At 39.7% G+C, this 20,021-nt stretch overlaps 1 protein-coding gene across 7 annotated transcripts in view; it reads right to left on the bottom strand.

Moving 5' to 3' along the window:
- DGKI (diacylglycerol kinase iota) overlaps positions 1-20,021 on the bottom strand; it is a 200,076-nt gene that overhangs the window by 75,745 nt on the left and 104,310 nt on the right. For all 7 annotated transcript variants that reach the window (XM_040062808.1, XM_058420356.1, XM_040062809.1 and 4 more), the window contains 11 exons: positions 19,214-19,309; positions 17,328-17,410; positions 15,930-15,990; positions 12,750-12,863; positions 12,085-12,222; positions 10,844-10,922; positions 6,833-6,888; positions 5,910-5,972; positions 5,607-5,680; positions 4,203-4,314; positions 1,602-1,801 (listed from right to left, as the gene is read on the bottom strand). In XM_040062808.1, the coding sequence (XP_039918742.1) occupies positions 1,602-1,801; positions 4,203-4,314; positions 5,607-5,680; positions 5,910-5,972; positions 6,833-6,888; positions 10,844-10,922; positions 12,085-12,222; positions 12,750-12,863; positions 15,930-15,990; positions 17,328-17,410; positions 19,214-19,309 (1,076 nt within the window). The remainder of the gene's footprint in view (positions 1-1,601; positions 1,802-4,202; positions 4,315-5,606; positions 5,681-5,909; positions 5,973-6,832; positions 6,889-10,843; positions 10,923-12,084; positions 12,223-12,749; positions 12,864-15,929; positions 15,991-17,327; positions 17,411-19,213; positions 19,310-20,021) is intronic.

The raw sequence follows: 20,021 nt of genomic DNA, 5'->3' as shown, positions 1-20,021 counted from the left end.
GCACAGTTTAAATTCAGATCTAAAAATCCAAATTTAACCATGCTAATTATTGGTTTGAAATACCATGAATTCTCTTTTCACATTTGCATTAGTCTCCTCCAGTGCAGGAAAAGATATCCCAGGATTGCCCTTTGTTTTATTCTAGTTTTTGTTAATGATTGAGGAGTTGTGGTTGGGTGAAATTGGGCACTGCTGCCCATAGTCAAGAGTCTGCTATTCTCTGCCCAAGAAAGATGAGAATACCTTATGTATTTTCCTGGCAAGTAGAAATTGCACTTTAGAGAAAGGAGCTTCTACTGTAACTTAAAACATTAGTCTCAGTAAGAGATCAGAATCCTGAATTGAGCAGGAACATGTTGAAAGTAACCAAAGGGGTTTTGATGACATTAATAGATTGACATCCAGTGGATAACAAAAAACTCTTAAGGGCTGGAGTCAAAGTTTGAAATAAAGCAGTATCTTTCCCTAGACATACAGCTGTGAGGGAGATAACTTTTAAGATAGCTGAAAAAAAGTGTGCCTAAGACTTTGTCCTTTATTTTCCAGTTAAATGAGTTATTCTATTAAAAGGTATTCCATCTCTCCACAGAACTTCCTCGCCATTACAATTGCAACAGCAAAATTCCCCACCCATTTCCCCAGAAATATTAAAGCCTCAGTGCATGAGTGTTTGAATTAAAGGTGGACCCTTAATGATTTTAGGCCATTAGTTCAGTATCTTTGGATAAGGGACAGACTGTTTTGCTTCACATTTAGAGTAGTTGATGAAAAATAGCAGAGTCCCTTGCATCACTCATTTTTGCAGCAATAAAGACCTATACAGGGATTACAATAATACCCTCCACAAAATAATCTAAATTACTTAATTGGATGGCCATTTTCATGGCCTGAATTTAACTATTTAAGTTTATTCTGATTAAAATATATCTGCAGTGCTTTTAAATAAGGTTTAATCATGAAAAGGAACTTTAGTCCTGTGTATTCGTCTTCACAAGCTACTAGTTCCCAACCAATCCTCTTAGCTTTTCTGCAGTCATATTTACAATACTCAATTCTCATTTGGGTTTCTATACTGGAGAAGGATTTTCTGCAAAGTACAAACAGTTCTTTCAGGACATTCAAATCTTTTTCCATAAACTCTGCCAGGCAGCATGTGCTCGCAACAGAGACTGAAATATGTCCTGATTAGTTCTTGATTGTGGCACTTTCTTACAGGGTCTTCAGTGCAGCTTAAAAAGCAGATTAATAAAGGCAAGAAACTAAATCAAAAAAACTTCAGGGGGAAAATGGCATACATATGCAGAACCATCAGAAGCCAAGGGGCACACTGCCAAGCCTGCGGAAACCTCGCTAAATAAATAAATACATAAAAGAAAAATATAACACCAGTCTAAAAGCAAGAGAGGGGTAACTCAGAAGATAAAGAGTAAAAGAAAGTCAGATAAATATTTACAATAGAGTGAAAAGGGACTTCAGAAGATGTGATTTTTTTTAAATTTATTTTTCAAATGCACTGCAAGTCCAGTACATGCAAAATCCATGACGCAATATGCTGCCCCACACGGGCCCCCGCCGTTAGGGCATGCACATATGCAACTCACTCATTCAGCAAAGGCATAGACGTTCTCCTCTTGCTTTTCTGCACCATGTTGGCTTGGTTCCTTAAGGAGATCCTGATGAGGGAGGGAGCCAACCGACAGGGTTCACCATCCACTTGCATGGGGATGGACTTGTAGGTCAAGAGAGTCACCTCCCGGCACTGGTGCAACCTCTCTCCATGACCTCCCACCTGGAGAGCAGCCTGCAAAAAACAAACAAACAGAAAACCACAAACAAACAACACACCAAGCAGGGAAAAGAAAAGACACCTCAGAACAGAGATAGCAGAGGCAGCTAACGAATCCAAAACGCTGCTTTGCTGACAGCACCCATCATACAGTACTGCATATCTAAGCTATTCTAAAAGAGCACAACTGAAAATGTTTTTACCCCAAAACTGCAAAGCAATCATTATAATTTCATCAAGGAAAGCGGTGGACAACAAGCAGGTATCTAACCACATGCATATAGGACTCATCATCTATATAAACCCACGTGCATACACAAATTACCAACTGTGTTCATTCTTAAAGCTTTCAATTTGTTTTGGTTGGTTTGTTTTTACAATAAGAGTAATGCTAATAATTATTTGCTCTTTAAAACAACATCCCTAATTAGATATGTCTGCGAGACAGAAAAATTATTTCCCCTTCCTGAACAGAATAGTCCTTAATGTGAATCAGATAAATTTAAATTTTTTATTATGAAAGCTTACACATCAAGTCAACCTCAACATTAGACAGGCTGAAAAGAGCAAGCAGAAGAACCTTGTTAAAACAATTAAATATCATGTTTAAGGATTCATTTCAAAGAAATTAAGCAAGGAAGAAAATGAGCAGGTACTTCAAGTCCTAGTCACACATTTTTGGGCAGAAATGTATTTTTTTAATGAATATGACTATTATCTGACAATTAACTCTCATCTCTCATACGCAGAAAAAAAATCTCATATTAATTCAATGCTGACAGAGAGCAACCTAAACACAAGTGAAGGCCTGTGCACTTAATACTACGATCCAAGTGACAATATGGTCAAAAATATAATAATTCTTTTTATAAAGCAGTTATTTCCCTTGGTTTCACAGACCCACTTAGGTACAACAAGCACATCTGAGAGACATACAAGGCAAGTTAGGATTATATCAATACAGCCTAGGGTTACTTGTTCTTCAGCATCACAACCCAAGTAGACCTGTAGACCCTCAATTCTCAGCTAGGTTTTCTTTAAAGGGAAACAGAAGCTCAAAGGGCCCTACTTCTTAAATTCAGCCCCAACTGAAATTCTTGGTAGCTTTTGAGATGTCTAGCCATTTCCATTGACTAGGCCTGTGTTAGTGGCAAACACAAAAAACGCTTCTGACTGAAATCTGTCAGTTTGTACAAGCTAAAGAGAATTTTGACCGCGTTTTCAAAAACATACCCTAAACTCCTCACATTTATTCCACAAGATCTGCTAGGCTAATAAGCGAAATTTTCCTTGTGGGCTATTTCCCTAATCCACTGGGCCAATTAAAATAAATAAATAAATAAATAAATGGCCAGAAAAGTATCCTTAACCCAAACAAACTTTTAAAGGAAGGATTGACCAAGACTGCGTTTTGCTGACTTTGAAAATTAGATTTGCCTGAATTTCTCTTTGAGGAAACAAACACCATTATTGTGGTATTTACTGAAAATGATGGACTGAGGTCAGGTCACACAACAAGGGAGTTTAGCTAAAACAGGTTTATCCATATTTAAGTTAGCTTACATGAGAAAGCAGCAACAAAGGCCTACAGGTCTGGAGCTAAGTGGGAGCTATAAAAATTTGCCAGGAAGTCCAGTTATGGGCCTTCTGCTGGCCACACTAAGTCCAAGCTGCAGTGTCTTAGGTAGGTTGGTGCTAGCATGGGGAATTGTCAACTCTGGCTGCATTTAACCACCCCCTGAAGACACCATCACAGTTTGACCACTGCCATTACAGGGTATTTACAGTGAGATTGCTTTTGTGGTAACTCAGTTTTAGTTCACTTTAAGGACAGCATTGAAAGAAAGTGCACTGACAAATTAAAATTATTGGCTGAATTTCCTTTTCCTAGCAGAATAAAAAAAGAGAGATAAAATTCATGCAAGAAACACTAATAAAGTTTTCCACAGCTGTTACTGAAGTTTCACAAGATTTTTGGTGAGTATATGAAAACTACATGTGCATATAACTTTATACAATATTTCATATTTATATGCCAGCTATACCTAAAAATAGACTTCAAGACCATTGACTGAAATATGAGAAGTTTTAAAAGAAAAGAGTATTTATTTGATCACAGAACATTCCCACAGTAAAATCACGACTTCATGCTCTTATGGTACTGTTCTTATTGTAATAATCTTGCCAATTAACTTTGGAGCACTGCACATGCAAATCAGCCATATTTTGAAAGTAATCCTTTTTATTATTAAATAACACTTCTCTTCTTGGAAAAAACCAATGTGACTCTGCCATTTAACAGCAGGGCACGCGTTGGCCTTGTCTGACTATGGGGAACACATTTGTTCTTCAGTGACAAGGGACATTTTGCACTCTGCAGCGCTGCCCACAGGGTTCAGCAGCCCCATGCACTCACCAGCGAGGCCATGGTGAACCCAATGACTTCAATGTAGCCATCGTCGTGACGCTGGGGCTCAAAGTCTCGGTGATCGCCAGGGTTCCCCCAGGGCATTGTGCCAGCACAATACCTACAGAGACAGGTTTGGAGAGCGAGTTGGTGGAAGCAGCTTGCCCTGATGGGTCCTGACTAGCAGCCTTTTAGCCTGTTCTTTTTGTTCCCAGGTTGATGCAATACCCTCAAATGTATCCACCATAAACTTTATCGGGTTCCTCTCTGAGAGGAAAATGGGGAAACATCAGGAAATGGGTCATAGAGCAGCAGCACTCTTTTTTCCCTATTTACTTTGGTTCCTGCTGGTGAGCTGTTGAGCCATAAAGCTATTTGGCCCTTCTTCCCTCTCTCCCTGCTAGCTCAGCAGCTCTAACAGCACAAGGAATGCAAAACGTTGCGTAGTTTGAGGAGGCAGGGAGACCTAAGAAGCAGGACCAAAGAAACCATGGCATCTCTCTTCTCTACCATCAAAGAATAGTCATAAAAGTGACTTAAAAATGATAGAAGGGGGAATTTTGGAGAGGTGACACCAAGTAGAAGTTTGAAGTGCAGGACTCAAAAGATTAAGTGCTTGGGACTGCCTGTGGAGCGAAGTAGGATACTGTCTAAAATAATGGTCTCCAAAGTGGGGTGCATGCAAGAAAAATCCACAACGGGCAAGATAATTAGAGTGTATGAAGAAAAATAACACTTTTATTTTTATAAGAAAGCAAACATTAAAAACAAACACCAAAATAAGTGTTTCATCTTTATGACATTCTTTCTTAATTCATGTTTGTGCACACTTTACATTGCTTGTAATGCTTGTAATACTTTTATAGAGGTACATACATATAATTTATAAATATACGTATGTTGGGGTCATGCTTAAAAGCTTTTCACTGATAGAAATGCGCAATCAAATTAAGTTTGGAGACTACTGTTCTAGAGAGAAGGAGATTAACAAGTTTTGATAATTCAGCAATATTTTTATCAAGGACACCTTGTAACACGTTAAAAACTATGACTTCTTTCAGCAGTTTGGTATTCCTTAACTGTTAAAATATTTATCCTTCCATTTTTGGAAGGTATCTGTCTCTTTACTAACTTGTTTGCAGGTTAGATGCACAGCTTTTCAAAGTGTGTTTGTTAAGCATTTCTGCCGTATCAGGATATTCAACTTTTTAAAGAATAGTTTTGCTACACTCTGAATTCTGATGCCATTCTGAGTAGCTCATTAACAGCATTATAAGCAGCCAGCTCTCAACAAGATAGCCCAGAGGCAAAATGCTTCCTGCACATTCACCCAGCCTAGGAAAACTGGCAGGTGTCTTTTGAAAACTATTGTTATTCTTCTTGTATAACTTCAAGAATCTCTCTTGGGCTTACCTGGGTATGTTTAAAAACACTATACACTGGAACTTCAGCTCCTGGATCTTTGGAGTCAGGTCTGTACCATCACACTACAAAGCCAAAGTGACAGAGCACAGAGAAATTGCTGAATGGAGCCACAGACAAGAGAAGTGTTGCTGCTTTGTAACAACTTTCCCAAGACTTTCCTTGGAATGTGTTGCAAATGTCATGCTCAAAACTGAAAAGTAACAGAGCCATTAAACTCTCGCCTCACTCTCTCTCCAAACCTCCACCTCCACCCCCTTCCCACAATACTATGACACAATTTCCTATACTTACCACAACTTTAACGTGCTTGGATAAATCTCTTGAGCTTCTTTGCAGAAAGTCTGTAAAGGCTGCCTGCAACAGAAACAAGTTCAGGAATTGTCAGCACTTCCTCTCTATTTTTTTCCCTCATTTTTTACCCCTCCACAGAGCTAATTACCAAAATGCCATCCTTTGGTCAAACTTACTCTCTCAGAAGACATGATTTGACTTAATTGTTTTAAATTGTGATATTTCTCCTTTTGAGAGCCTAACTGAAAAAAAAGTCCTTGGACACCCAAGTCCCATTAAGCACAAACTCTTGCTCACATACTTGTTTCCATGTTTCAGGCACATGGGTACAGTGGGTATCATCACCCAGAAATATATTATATGTCATTCATTATCAAACTTGAGTTTGCTCTTAATGGAATTAGAATAAAAAGTTGTCCATTTGCCCTTTGAATGCACAAGTGGGTAATTATATATGCATATTCACCCATCATTAACCACTCCAAATATCTGATTTGTGCCCTGCACTCCCCATGACCCTAAATCCCATACTGCTCCTCAAAGCCAGAAAGATACAGGACATAACTCTGGGGATTCCTTGAGGAATGTCAGCATCAGTGCAGTTCTCAAACCCTGAAAGAAGTGAAGCAGTGCCTTGAGATGCTTATGAGCCAGAAGCAGAGGGATCAAGACATGACCAGGACTGTGGTCAAAGGAGTGGCACTTTTCACAGCTGCTCAGCTCTGTATAATAACAGTACCACAGGCTCTTTTCTACAGACACCTGTGTGGGGCACTGCCAGAAACAGCATGTGTGCACTTGAAATTGTAATGGGCAGAATGAACTGGCGTGTGCTCCTGATGTGAGAAAGTGAGGGGGAAGGTGATTAAGAAGACATTCGGCAACTAAGTTAACATCATTCTGTAAGACAAATCTGTACTTACCCCTGCATAAAACATTTTATTTCTAAATCGGCTGTTGAATTTCTCTGGATTTGCTTCTGTGAAAGGATGAAAAATAAAAGTATGAACACCCAAATGAAACAAGTAGACTTCATTATACCTTCACATTCCCTGCCAGCACTACAATGTATCAATCATAGAAAATATTAACATAAATATGTTTTCCATGTATGTGTCCCCCATCCGTGCCTTTCTCTGCTATCAGATTTCAAACATTGATACTGAATCCTTCCCTTTTCTTGTAGGGGGTGGAAATAGAGGGCATCATGAACAAGGAGGTAATAAGAATTCAATCATTTAATTTAACACCTCTCAGACTATTCATCTTAGGATCCCTCAATAGAATTTGTAAAACTTCTGTTTCTAACAACGGAGAACAAAGCTGTAAGAATTATTAGAAATTTATGAAACAATAACTCATGCTTTGAACCAGGAGTAAAGCATTAGTAAGTGACAAGATGAAACAGCCCCTGAATTCTGATGTGGTAAAGAGTTACTAGGGAGTAGACATTTATACTCAAAGATTTCTACAGGAAAAAAAAAAAAAATTGGTCACTCTAAAACCCATTTAGAGAGTAATTTCATTTTGATTAGACTCCAAGTGATGGAGAATTTTAAGTCTAGTAGTAACATATATCTAATGGTTAATTATTCTCACTGTTAATGTAAATGTGGGGGTTTCCAGTCTTGATATTTTCAGTCCTCAACTGCCAACTGCTAAATCTTGTTATGCTTCTCTGTCAGATTAAAGAGCCTTCAACTATCAGATATCTTCTCCTTGAGTAAATACTTATAGGCAGTGATTAAATTGCCTCTTATCCTTCTTTCCAATAAGCTAAATGGAGTTCCCTTAATCTCCCAATATAAAACACATTTTCCAGAATACAGTCTATTCTGGAAAATTCTCTTTGGAAACTGTTTTCCTTGTTGTGGCATCTAGAGATTCCAGAAGCAAGACTTTCTGACCCTGTATTCAGTGTTAGTGCCAACTACCCACCCTGGTTCATATCAAACTACCAAGGGAGTCCTTCTGGCTAAAACATGACATTACTGTGGACAGATCCAAGTTATCTCTCAAATGACCACTTAAAAAAATACTTCCAGTTCTCTTGAAAGCCACTACACCTCACATAATACAGATCCATTCTGTAAGAATGATTTGCTTGTTGGCTCAGTTGCTATATTTGTTGTTGCGTCAGCGGTGACTCCAACCCAGTCAGGGCCACTTCTACCTCAAACAATGTATTTATTGCATAAGTCAATCCCATCTCACTTATTGAGCTCACAGCTCTTTGCAGAGGGTCCCAACACCCCAGCACTGGACCTTACATGGATCTTATTAAAAACACTCCCTATAACTGAAGCCCCAGTTTAGAACAGGAAAGGCACCTTTCTGAGGTCAGGGACTCAGCAGTCCCTCAACCTACTGGTCCTGCTTCTGCCAACACAGATGAGCGCGGGTAGGGAGGAAGGACTCTGTGGTGTAAAACAGAGCCTCAAGCTGATTAGAGTGTAACTTTGATTGTAAAAGTAAATTACTGAGCATGTATCCAAGGCTCAGTCCAACCTTACCATTCCTAAACCATCAAGGAAGTAGAAAATGGAATGTGTTAGACTCTGTGTGCAGTGGGGAGTTTCCTGCAAATGAACAGTCCTGCACAGCTGAGGGATCAAACAACATGTCAGTGGGGATAAAGTAAATTGCATCTTCCATGCTCTACCAAAGCATAAGGATACCAACGGAGGAAGCTGGAAAGAGCCACTACCCAGAACATTTCCCAAAAAAGCAGAACTAAATACATTAGACTTGGATCCAACCCTCAAGTCTCAATCTGATTAGTCACAAGAAAAGTGTAGATGTTGCCATGGAAAAGGCCACAATAATATATAGGTTCCTCTGAGACACTGCAATCACTGCTTATTCTAAATATAAGAACTGATCAGTCTCCACTACCTGAAGTGTCCTACTAGGCTAAGAGCTCATATCAATTTATCTTATTTATCTTATTTTGGTTTGCAGGCATTGTATTCCTTTGGTTTGATACTAGATGTGATTACAATAGCTCCACATGAGCAAAGGCATACAGCCACTTACCTCAAGAGCACAAATATCATAGCTGTGAAAGTACTTCACATTTTGCTACCGTTGCTAAGAATTTCTCTGGATTGTCATCAGTGGTTAATAAGATGACAATCTACTTTGCTGTGCCTAATTCACCGAGCCATGGGATACTTTGGGCTGGAAGCAGCTTACAAAATCCATCTAGTCCAACCCCCTGCAATGGGCAGGGACATCTTCACCTAGATCAGGTTGCTCAGAGCCATTCAAACCAGCTTTGAATGTTTCCAGGGGTAAGGTATCCACCACCTCTCTGAGCAACTTTTGTCAGTGTTTTGCTGCCCTCATTGTTAAAAACGTCTTCCTTATATCTAGTCCAAATTTACACTCGTTTTGCTTAAAACCATTATGCCTTGTCCTGTTGAAACAGGACCCATCTTTCTGATAAATCCCTTTCAAGTATTGAAAGTCTATCATAAGTGCTCACAGGAACATTTTCTTCTCCAGGTGGAACAGCCCCAATTCTACACGAAAAACAATACAACCCACACACCAGCAACACCTCCAAGGCTTTCCTCTTCTAAAATACATAGAATTCACTTCATATATTTTAGCATTTGAGAAGACATGGATGACACCAGCAGTGAAGACTTTTGGTACAAGAAGCTCTCCTGGCCATACATACTCAGACACACAACTCGCTCTGCCAAGTGCTTTTTCACCCATGTAAATTTTTAAAACACTGGCATGTCTGGAATAACATTCATTCTTTATAGGGCTCCATAACTTCATTATTAAATAATGCCTCCATTAAATGAAAAAGTAGCCACACATTTAATCTATACTGTATATTCACAGTCACATTAGCAATGCAGAGTGATATGCACTCATAAAAAAATGCATACAGCTGTCATAATTTCATTCCTGTGCCCTTTTGTGGCCCCTCATTATTATTCCTAAAGCTTGAAACGGTCTTAAACATCATAAAATATGCATTAGCTCATTCCATCTTGTATCCTGCTCTTTATTTAGCATGGCATTAAAGTGCTATCTTTTCATCTTGAAATGACACTCTAATAGTATGACAGTGAATATAAGGAAGGCTGTGTTTCAGAAAAAGTACCTGCATATGAAGCTGGAATGCCCAAAAGCTGAAGGCAGACACTTGGACAAGGTTTGTTTCTACAAGCACACCTGCCTAAACCACATAAACAGAGCTGTTCATGTCAGTGCAAAGCCGTGCATATCAGTCCTTTAGCCACATGTCAGTCTATACAGGGTGGCACAACTGCCACTGGCAAGGGGACAGACAAGGTGCTACCACTGCTCAGATTCCTGACACTTGTGTAGGCATTAAACCCTTTAACTTGCATAGAGATGCTCTGGGTCTGTACCAAGTCCAGGGATGTTAAGATATACTGATCCATAGGTAACAGCTGCTCAGTTTGAGAGCACAGTTACATTCCTGCCACTTCCAGTCTTGTGGCTCTTCTTTTCCCTCCACTTCCACACTCACACCCGACTTAATATATTATCTCCTTTACAAAACCTAACACTTTGGAAAGCTTCCCTTTTAGCCCTTTTTCTCCAGCACATTGCAGTCTTTGGGGGTTTTTGCTTTGTTTTTTTTTTTTTGTTTTGTTTTGGTTTGGTTTTGGTTTTTGGTTTTTTGTGGGTTTTTTTGTTTTGTTTTGGTTGTTTTTGTGGGGTTTTTTTGTTTGTTTGTGTTGTTTGGGTGTTTTTGTTTTTGTTTTTTTTCATTTCTTAATCATGAAGTCCCATGGTGCAATCACTTTTCCTTCTTGTATGTATCTTAAGGTTTTATGTTCCAGCTTTACTTCTGAATTAGAACAGGATGTTAAATCCAACTCCATTTCTAATTACTAAAATAACTGCCTATCTACAAGGCTAAGGAAATAAAAAGTTCCTATTACCTCTGGATTCATGGAACTCCAGCGTAACATGTGCATCAAATCCAAGACTGAAGTAATTATTGAAGACATTGAGGGGAAGCTGTAATTAGACAATAAAAAGAGACATAAAAACAACATTAATGGAATATTCCTTGACACACCAGGGTTTAACTATTTAAACTTGGCTCGTCATGGAAACCTGCTAAGAGCAAAGTGGAACATATCAGGAAAATGTAAGCAGAAGGTTCCCCTGAAGGTTAGCAATGGCTTGTGGAAAATTATCAGATCCAAGAGCCCAAATAGACTTACAGTGCTTTATGATCCTATACGTGTCTTTATTAACACATCAAAGGGTTCCTTATGTTGTCATTTAGATTTCCCATAATCTAAATAAAGTGGCTGAGCCACTTAAGATATCACCAACACAAAGGTTTTCAAAGGTTTTGCTGGCTCTTCGAGCTCAGCAAGCAAATGCAACTCCAGCTGTGTTCTTCTCGCTTCATATATAACCAGGAGCAATCCAAGTCCCAGAGAAGAAGCCCTAATCCTATTGAGGATGCATGAGGCAGCCAGGCACACATCTGGCCTCTTCCTTGCTTCACACACCCAGCAGGGCTGTAGAGAGGCAGCTGTAGCATCCAATAGATAAGATGGAAATTATAACTGAGAAAAAGAAATGATTCACAGAATCAGGAGGGGGTTTTTTTAAATTTTGTAGTATTTTGAACATCTCCAGTCCAAATGATACATTACTATGTGATTTCCTCCCAAAAAATTCCTACTTCAACTACCAAGATACACTAGCGGAGTTTATATGGACACCCACACGCAAAGAAGTTAAATACAAAAATACACTGCACCCTGCTGTAAAGTAGGAAACAGCTGATACCCATTAGCAAAATCCTAAGGAATAAAATTTTACATCCTGTTTTTAGATTTTTCTAATTGGGGAACGCATGGCAGTGACAGGTTTCCTTTTCCTGCAATTAGAGAAAAACAACAACAACCTTTCTGATAAAATGCTAGGGGTTTTTTTTCCAGGATTTAATCTTTGACATAAATGTTCAATGCCAGAGTGTTTCAAACAACACATAAACGCCTTTTACACAACTCCGGAATCACTGACACATGAAAAGAATCAAAGGGAGCGATGCAAATAGAAAATTAAAAAGTTACAGGACTCCCCACCCATGCTGCTTAAGGTTAACCCAAAGTGGTTCGTAAGCATTCTGTAGTTTCCAGGAGGAAAAGCAGGCTCTAACCTTACGTGCCCCATCCTCCAGCTCATCCTGGGGCAAATCAGGGTTGCGCTCAACTTGAAGATTCCAGCGGTCCAGCTGGACAATTGTTCCATCTTCTACATGGCAGAGGATCTTCGACACCGGCTCATCTGTGTAACCCTGGCAGCAGAGGGACCAGAGTATCAGCCACGGAGGGTGAAAACAAATCAAGTAGTTCACCAATTACCTGACAGACTTCCCTCCTTTCACACATGCCTAAGACCCTGATTAAACTTTTAATCAAGCATTTTAATAAGCTACTATCGAGGTGCACAAATCTAGGGCAGGAAAAGTAAAGCCATAAGGAGAAGAATTCAAAGTATATTTGCCTTTCCTGGAATAAGTCCAGTGCTATAGTAAAGAATAAACAAAGGCAAAGTTCAAGTTATGCTTAAATTAGAAACCTGTTTACTGTTCTTGTTACCTGGCCTGAAATACCAGATACATCTATGTACACTTTTATTGCAACAACATCATTAGTAATTCAAAATCCCAGACTGCACCCTGAAGCAAACTGTTTTGCCAGAGTGAAGCAGACCCTGGGCACAGCCCTGCCTGCTATTTTAGCCAAAAGGAATTTGCTACACAATTAAACCTAAGCAGCAAGTTGAGAACCCCCACATAAGGGTACCCCAGTCTGTCCTTACCCCACCCCAGTTGAGGGTGCGGGCAAGGTCATTCCCAGTGCCAAGTGGAAGGACAGCCACAGGAGGTGGGGGGCTGAGTTGCAGCTCATCAAGGATGGACAGGATCCAGCCCACCTATAAAATGGGAAATTAGGAGAACCATCAGGAATATTAAAGGGAAAAAGACATCTTTTGATCATATCGTATTTCTTTTCACAGAGAAGATCAAATTAAAAAAAAAAATAAAATGAATGAAGAATAATATGGACAATTCAAGGTAATTTCTTTTTAAATTACCATTATGTCAAAAGAAACTCAACCTTTGACAAGCAGCTATGAAAGAAAATAAGAGAAACATTAAAACAGCATGGTGTCTCAGAACTTGTCCTGCCAAGCATGAACCTGCTCATAAGTCTCCCTTTTCCAGAGAGGAGACCTTAGTGCTGAATTATGTCACTGAGTACAAGGCATTATATCTATATATATATATAATATACAGATATACACACACATTCACACATATCTAATAAAAGACTAAAAGACTAGACTGAAAGACAGACTAAGGCTCAGGGTTGGAAGCTTTGGATTGGAACAATGAACCTGTCTCTTTTGTATCCTAACCTATTAGTTATTTCAGAGAGCTATTTCTTTTGTCTTTCTTTTGGACTACATAAAGGATTCAAATAGAAATCTAGCCAGAAGGAACAATTACTATAAATTATTTTATTTTCATTAAATAGTAATTTTCAAAGGGGAGAAAGAGTTGTTGCTAAAGACGATATCAAACTTTTGGTGGCTGAAATTCTTGCTGCAAAAACAAAGGACTCTTTCTTAAACTACTTCTCACTTAAAAAAAAAAAAAAAAAAAGTATTAAGAACTTGTGCTGCATTTTTAGATGAAGAATTAATAAAAATTAACAGAAGATTTTTTTCCCTGTTTCCAGTCTTCAAAGATGCAGTTTCTACTGCAAATATGAGCTTTTTAACCAGGACAGAAAACCAAAATCCTGACAACAGTTGGAATGATTTTATTCTTGCTCCAACTAATATTACTGTGGTTTCAAATATATTCTCAATCCAAACCAGGATAGCACTGGTGCTCCACAAAAGCCATCCAGCATAACATGGCCATCAGGAAAAATAGCTGGGGGTTGAAGGACTGCAGAGGGGGTGGCCTGATAAATACAGAAACCACCATGCTATTTACTATTCTAGGATATTTCTTTCTCCAAGTCTCTTCAAAAATAAATTTAATTTTGCACAAAAGGCATTTATCAGGCAGCTATTTCTCATAACCAATTGTCCAATTATTAAAGCATTCATTTGGGATGTGATCCCCATCGAGTTCATTGTCTGACAACAGCCATCTCGAGTACTTACAGCTCTCATGACCTTGGATGTCACCAAAATTACTGAGGTCTTTTAAAGGGATTTTCAGAGGTAAGTAATCCTCTCTCTTTCAAAATATCTATACTTCTGCACTGATAACAGGAGACAGAATAAAAAGTCAAGATAACATCAGTAGGGCCAGGACTTCTTAAAGAAGTTGGTCATTGTCATTGCCACTGACTTAATCCACACATCTGTGCTTCAGCCTCCCACTGCTACAGGTAACATCACAATACCCATCACTGTAAATGCTTTTAAATGATGAACAGAAACTTCAAATTACTCATTTATAAGCACAACATTGCTGTGCAACTTGAGGTCATTCCTAAACCTTGTACATTAGTTGCACAATCCAGGATGACACAGACTGTAATTTCCCTGTAAACAGGAAGCTCCTGACCACTTTGAAAGCAAAGCTTTCCACTTCTGCCCTGGGAAGTAACAGCAAGCAGTCATAATGGAAAAGTTACAATAAGTTCTGATTCACCTCAATAATGAGAGGTTACATCTGGTCTCATTGCATATTCATTAAGTCCATTTGAGCCAGATCTTTCATTTCTAGATGTAATGGCTTTGGGAATAACTAGATATTAATTTGTTTCAAACTGAGCAGCAGCAGAGGTAATAGTGGAGCGCTGCTCATACTAATGAGAAGGTGCTGCCACCTCTCGCTCGCAGAGTTCAGCAGAGGGAAATAGGATGGTCTGACTCAACGCAGTTGTATTCTTTTCTCTTTTAATATCTCCATGTTTATTTTTTTTGCCTTTTCTCAGATGGGAAAGAAAATAGATGGAAACACTTTCTCTCAGCTGATGCCTCCTGCTAAAGGACTTTCGTGTTTCTTAAGTTCATCATTCAGTAACAGACACATCTTACTCTCCCATGTACCAGCAAGGCAGTAGTCTTATCACTGGTTTGGGGGTTTTTTTTCCTTCATTCTTGCAGGGGAAGCATTGATGTTAATAACCCGACTGCAGGGGTTTTAAAAGAACCCACTGAAATTGAAAAAATTCCTCCAGAAATTCAAGCAGAGATGAATTAAAAGAGGAGATTCAGCTCTCCACAAAATAAACTAACACCTTTAAATGCCCTAAACATCTACATAGATATGTTCTGTCCAATCACTGCATCTTGTGAGTAGTAATGCATTTTCCTTACCATACTTACTGTTAAAATTGCCACCGACTACATGTTGGGGAACTGAGCCACTAGAGATTAAAGGTCAATTTCTCGACTGTATTTAGCACTCAGTGGCACACACTGAGATTTAAAATATTTTCAAGTACTGGAAAGAGAATGCAGTTATAATAACTCCATTACCACTCATGACCTTCAGACCATGAGCTGCAGAGTTTTCCTCCAAATGAAGGTGCTCAAATCCTTTAAAGGTCTGACCCCATTCACTTACCCAAGAACACAGAAATTTTGTTGTAAAGAAAAACACTGAACCTGGATCTGCCAGCATCTAGCTGGAAGGAGCAGAAATTAAGATTTAATGGCTCCCAGACAGTAAGTTAACCTTCTAGACCCTCAGATCTAATGTATATATTGAGAGGAAACCAGCAAAGTTAGTCTTTATTCCTTTTAAGGTATACAAAATCTTTATGCATGGAGGAAAGAGGGCTTTGGACATGAGAATCTGTCCCCATGTCTTCACAGACCAGGCCACTCAGAAAATTGAAAAATAAATATTAGATTTCATAAGAGCAAGACATGTTATCTCTCTGTGCCTCTGCAGGCAGTATGGGGTGGGAAACCCACCACTGAGAGGAGTTTAATCACTTGGCCAAAGACCATGGGACTGCCACCTACCGTCCCATCCCCACCACAAGCCAGGATCCTCAGGTTTGGCACTTTTCTGTACAGCTCCAGCCTGCCCAGGGAGGGAAGTGGGGGGAAAAAAAGGAGAAGAGTGTCAGACCAGTAATGCAGACATTTTTAATGCATTTTGCTGTGTGACAGTGTAACCACCACTTACTGCAGTTTCAAATATTCATTACTAAGAGTATGAGTGGAGGTGGAAATGCAAAACCACTAGGATGTGAAATGAGACGTTCCTCCATGTTAGGCAGCACCTCCTGACAAGTATTTGATCAGTTTAGCATCTTCCCAGATTTTCACATTCCCTCTAGGGAGGTCAAAGTCTTTCCTTTTTCTCTTACCCTAAAGCAAACAAATTTAAACACTGAGTTTTTAAAACAATACTTAATGTTCTTCATCATGACTTGTTGAGCTACCATTTCTCAGTCTTGTAAAATGTGACAGCTTCTTCAACTAGTGACTGTATTTTAACACCACAGAAGGCAAGAATATGTAATAGAGTTCTTTCTCTGGATATGTGATTTAATATCAACAGGAGAGACCAAAAAAAAGCACCCATTGAAGTCCTGTTCCTTCAGGTTCACCCTTCAGAAAGCCATAATGAAATATTTTCTAATGAATGGAAGGAACATTCACATGTAGAGAGCTGAGTGACCAGAGGACCTAACTCTCCTTTTCTCCATTACACAGCTCTGAAAAACGTATGTCTAACTTAATTAAAGCTTCTAAACATCATGAGACAGCAGCAGTGTAGGTGTTTCTGGAGGGAAAAAAAAAAGCTTTGGTGCCTCAAATGGGTACACTTGGACTGTTCTTCTATGGGCAAATATCTGAATTTACATTATTACTGTAAAATATTTACAGTAATAATATTTATCAAAACATATTTACAAATTATGGAAGAAGTTCTGAACAGATGGTTGAGTAAAGCCAGTATCCTCATGTCCAATACCACAGAAGGATAGTTCCTTAGCCCTTGGCAGCAAGAATCAGTGCTTTAAAGAGGGGTACTCTCTTCCTTGGAAGAGGCTTGCACTTCAATTATTGCCTGGCTAAGCTGAGTTAGTTACTCAGTGAGCAGGGACAGTTGCACAGTGCTGTCCTGTGGCAGTCTGGAGGCAGCCTCACCCCACTGGAATGCTCATTCATTAGGGAATAGTCAGGCATTGGGATCCTCAGCGAGCCTTGGGGCCATCTGAACCTGGCCCTGCCTGGACACAGGGGCTGCTCCTGACCTCACAAAAACTCCCCCTATAGCCCTTCCCTTTGCTACCAAAACCTGGATATGTAAACCTCACATGGTCACTAACGCAGTCAAGCTAGATCTTCTCCTGTTTTCCTGACCAGAGCAGAAATAGGGTGCACAGCAGTGAAGGCTCCAGTACTTACGCATCTCTCGGTCCTTCCTGAGAGAGATCAAAGACCTGGCGTGGATTCAAATACCACATAAACATTTGGAGAACCTTGGTGCCCTGGCAAGAGAGAAAAACCAAAGGAAGGGAAGTTATGAGCAGCTTAATGATTATTGGAAACAATAGTGTGCCATTATTCACTGTATTTCACCTGCTTCTCTTTTTTTCTGTGCTTTATAAAGCAAACATAAAACAAGAAGACAAACTAGAAAGTGGCATAGCAAATGACTGCTCTGTAGAATAGCAATCCAGGACGAGGTGCACATGCAGGCATATTGACCAATTTCAACAACACAGATCACTAATGGTCCATAAGAACAGGCATTTGGGGTCAGACCAAAGGTTCATCTCCCACAGCAACCTGTTCTCCTGCTTCTCACCACCTGCAACAAGAAGAAACCTCTGTTATCCCACCTCAGCCTCAGCTATCCATGTCAGTAAGAAACTGAACAAGATTGAAGCTAAAGCCTCCACCACACTGAACAGTGTTCTGCCCAATGCAGTGACGGTGCTCTGGCCTCCATCATCACCACAATGATCATTCATAATTGTAACCTCTACCATCTAATGAAGCAGGAGTCAAGGGCTTTGTGGGGTACAGCTGCTCCAATGGTCCCTCACTCAGTGAAGTGTGGCCAGCCCATCGCCTAAAGGTATAATTTCTGTTTTCTCAAATTCTGGATTTCATATTCCCACTCAAATATCTTCCTTCACAATCTGCCCAGACACAAAGTGATGGGATCTCTTACTAGCAGCAGAGAGCTAAGAACTCTGTGGGCTGAGCTTGTGCTCTAATTCAGGAATGCCTTTCAGACATGGCCTGAGGGTACATATTGGGAATTTTCCATAGTTCTCCCTTCCTAGGGATGGCTTTTCTGCCTGACACCTTCCCTGAAGTGAAGAACCAAGAATAGCAGTCGTAGTACCTAGGAGAAGGTATAAAAGAGGGAAAATAAATGTGATGTCTGCCATAAGTATTCTTCCAGTCTCAGCTGTGTGCAGTTCATAGAAATCTTGAACCACAGGATGGTACAGGACATTACAGTTTTTACTTCCAAATATCTTCTCCATCCTGGGTAAATGTTTGGCATCCACAACAGCCTATTGCAAGGGGTTTTTCCACTTCAGATTGTGAGAAGAACCAGTTTTTCCTTTTGTTTTGAATCAGTCTAAACTGTTTCATTTGATATCCTCCCTAATTCTAACAAAGAAAATGAGTAGTGCCCATACTACTCTCTATGCTCCATAGGCCTCTGTTGTATCTTACACCAATCTTTTCTATTACAAGGCCCTGCTTATCGAAAGGCACTCAGAATCTTTGATATTCAAAAAGTGGCAGAACCAGGAAAATATTCACATGGGCGAATATTCATTCCAAGAATCCTAAGGAAGAAGTCTGCTGCATTTTAGTCATGGGAGATTGGTCTCTGTGGTACAGTACAAGACCACTAATGGTTTTTTTAGATGCCATAGGAAGATGTAATTTCACATTCAGCAATTTCAAAAGCCTTTCCTAGAAAAGCTAAACCACTTTTTTGGATAAAGTCTAAAGCTTCACTGGAAACCTAAATTTTCTGTGGAAAGATGTAATCTTCTGAAAACCTCCAAACCATCATTTTAGATTCCTTTCAAGAATCTGAAGTTAGGACTACAACCACTCAAATCCTCAAATATCCATTCCAGTCACCCAACTCTACTGAGGTAGAAAGACCATTCCACAGCAAGGACCTCTTCTGAGGAAGATCTTCGGGCTTCTTCAGGCAGAGAGTCCTTTCTATCTGACTGGCACAGAAATAGTGTCATTTGCAGAAACCCTGCAGGTAAACTCAAACTTTGCAATCCAGAGGTAGCTGATACTCTTACCTGATTCCCTCCACTTTTTGGATTGACAAAAACCAGCAGTGGCTTCATGAGTGGAGAAGAGATTGGCTTTATCACAAAAGGCCGCCCTTTGTTATCCTGAGAATAGAAGCAAGAAACAGCTTTAGTACAAGCGATGTATGATTCTTTGGCATAGCACACACAGAAGACTCAAGCCTAGTCCTGACAAAACTACCTCAGGTCCTGGAAATAGTACAGCCATGTTGAGGTGGTGCCCAGCTGAGAGTAATTTATCCAGCTGAGACAACAAAATAAAATCAGAGGGGAAAAATATCATTTCAGGGTAACACACAACTATTTCAAAATCATTTTGAGACCATTTCTAACCCTATTTCCTGCAATTATTCACACAACATGAATAATGTGTCAGATACAGCGTTATTTCTAACACAAATAGTTTTTCCAAAGGAAAATAGAATGAGGTAATTTACTTATTCCATTAATTCCATCAAACAGACAAGTTGCATAAACACTTACTTGCAGATAATCTGCTCTCAAATTCTTGGCCTTGCTGCCTTCCCACCTTTGAACAAATTCCACAGATCCATCATGACTTTATCAATGAGAAAACTATTTGCCTCCCTACTCCCTAGCCTCTGCAGGATACTTGAGAGCCCAGTACTGAGGGCACTGTCCTGGGCTCTAACAGACGCAAATTCCAGTTTCTGGTCTGCAGTTCTCCCACCGTGCAAGAAAGGACTTGAACCAGAGAGCCCTGTCTATGCAGGGGGGAGTTTCTCTCCACCTCTCCCATGAGGCTGTTTGTCTATGTATTTAATCCACTAGGAAG

The sequence above is a fragment of the Hirundo rustica genome, chromosome 4, assembly GCF_015227805.2.
Source record: "Hirundo rustica isolate bHirRus1 chromosome 4, bHirRus1.pri.v3, whole genome shotgun sequence".
Classification (NCBI taxonomy): domain Eukaryota; kingdom Metazoa; phylum Chordata; class Aves; order Passeriformes; family Hirundinidae; genus Hirundo; species Hirundo rustica.
This window is presented reverse-complemented; position numbering and strand designations above follow the sequence as displayed.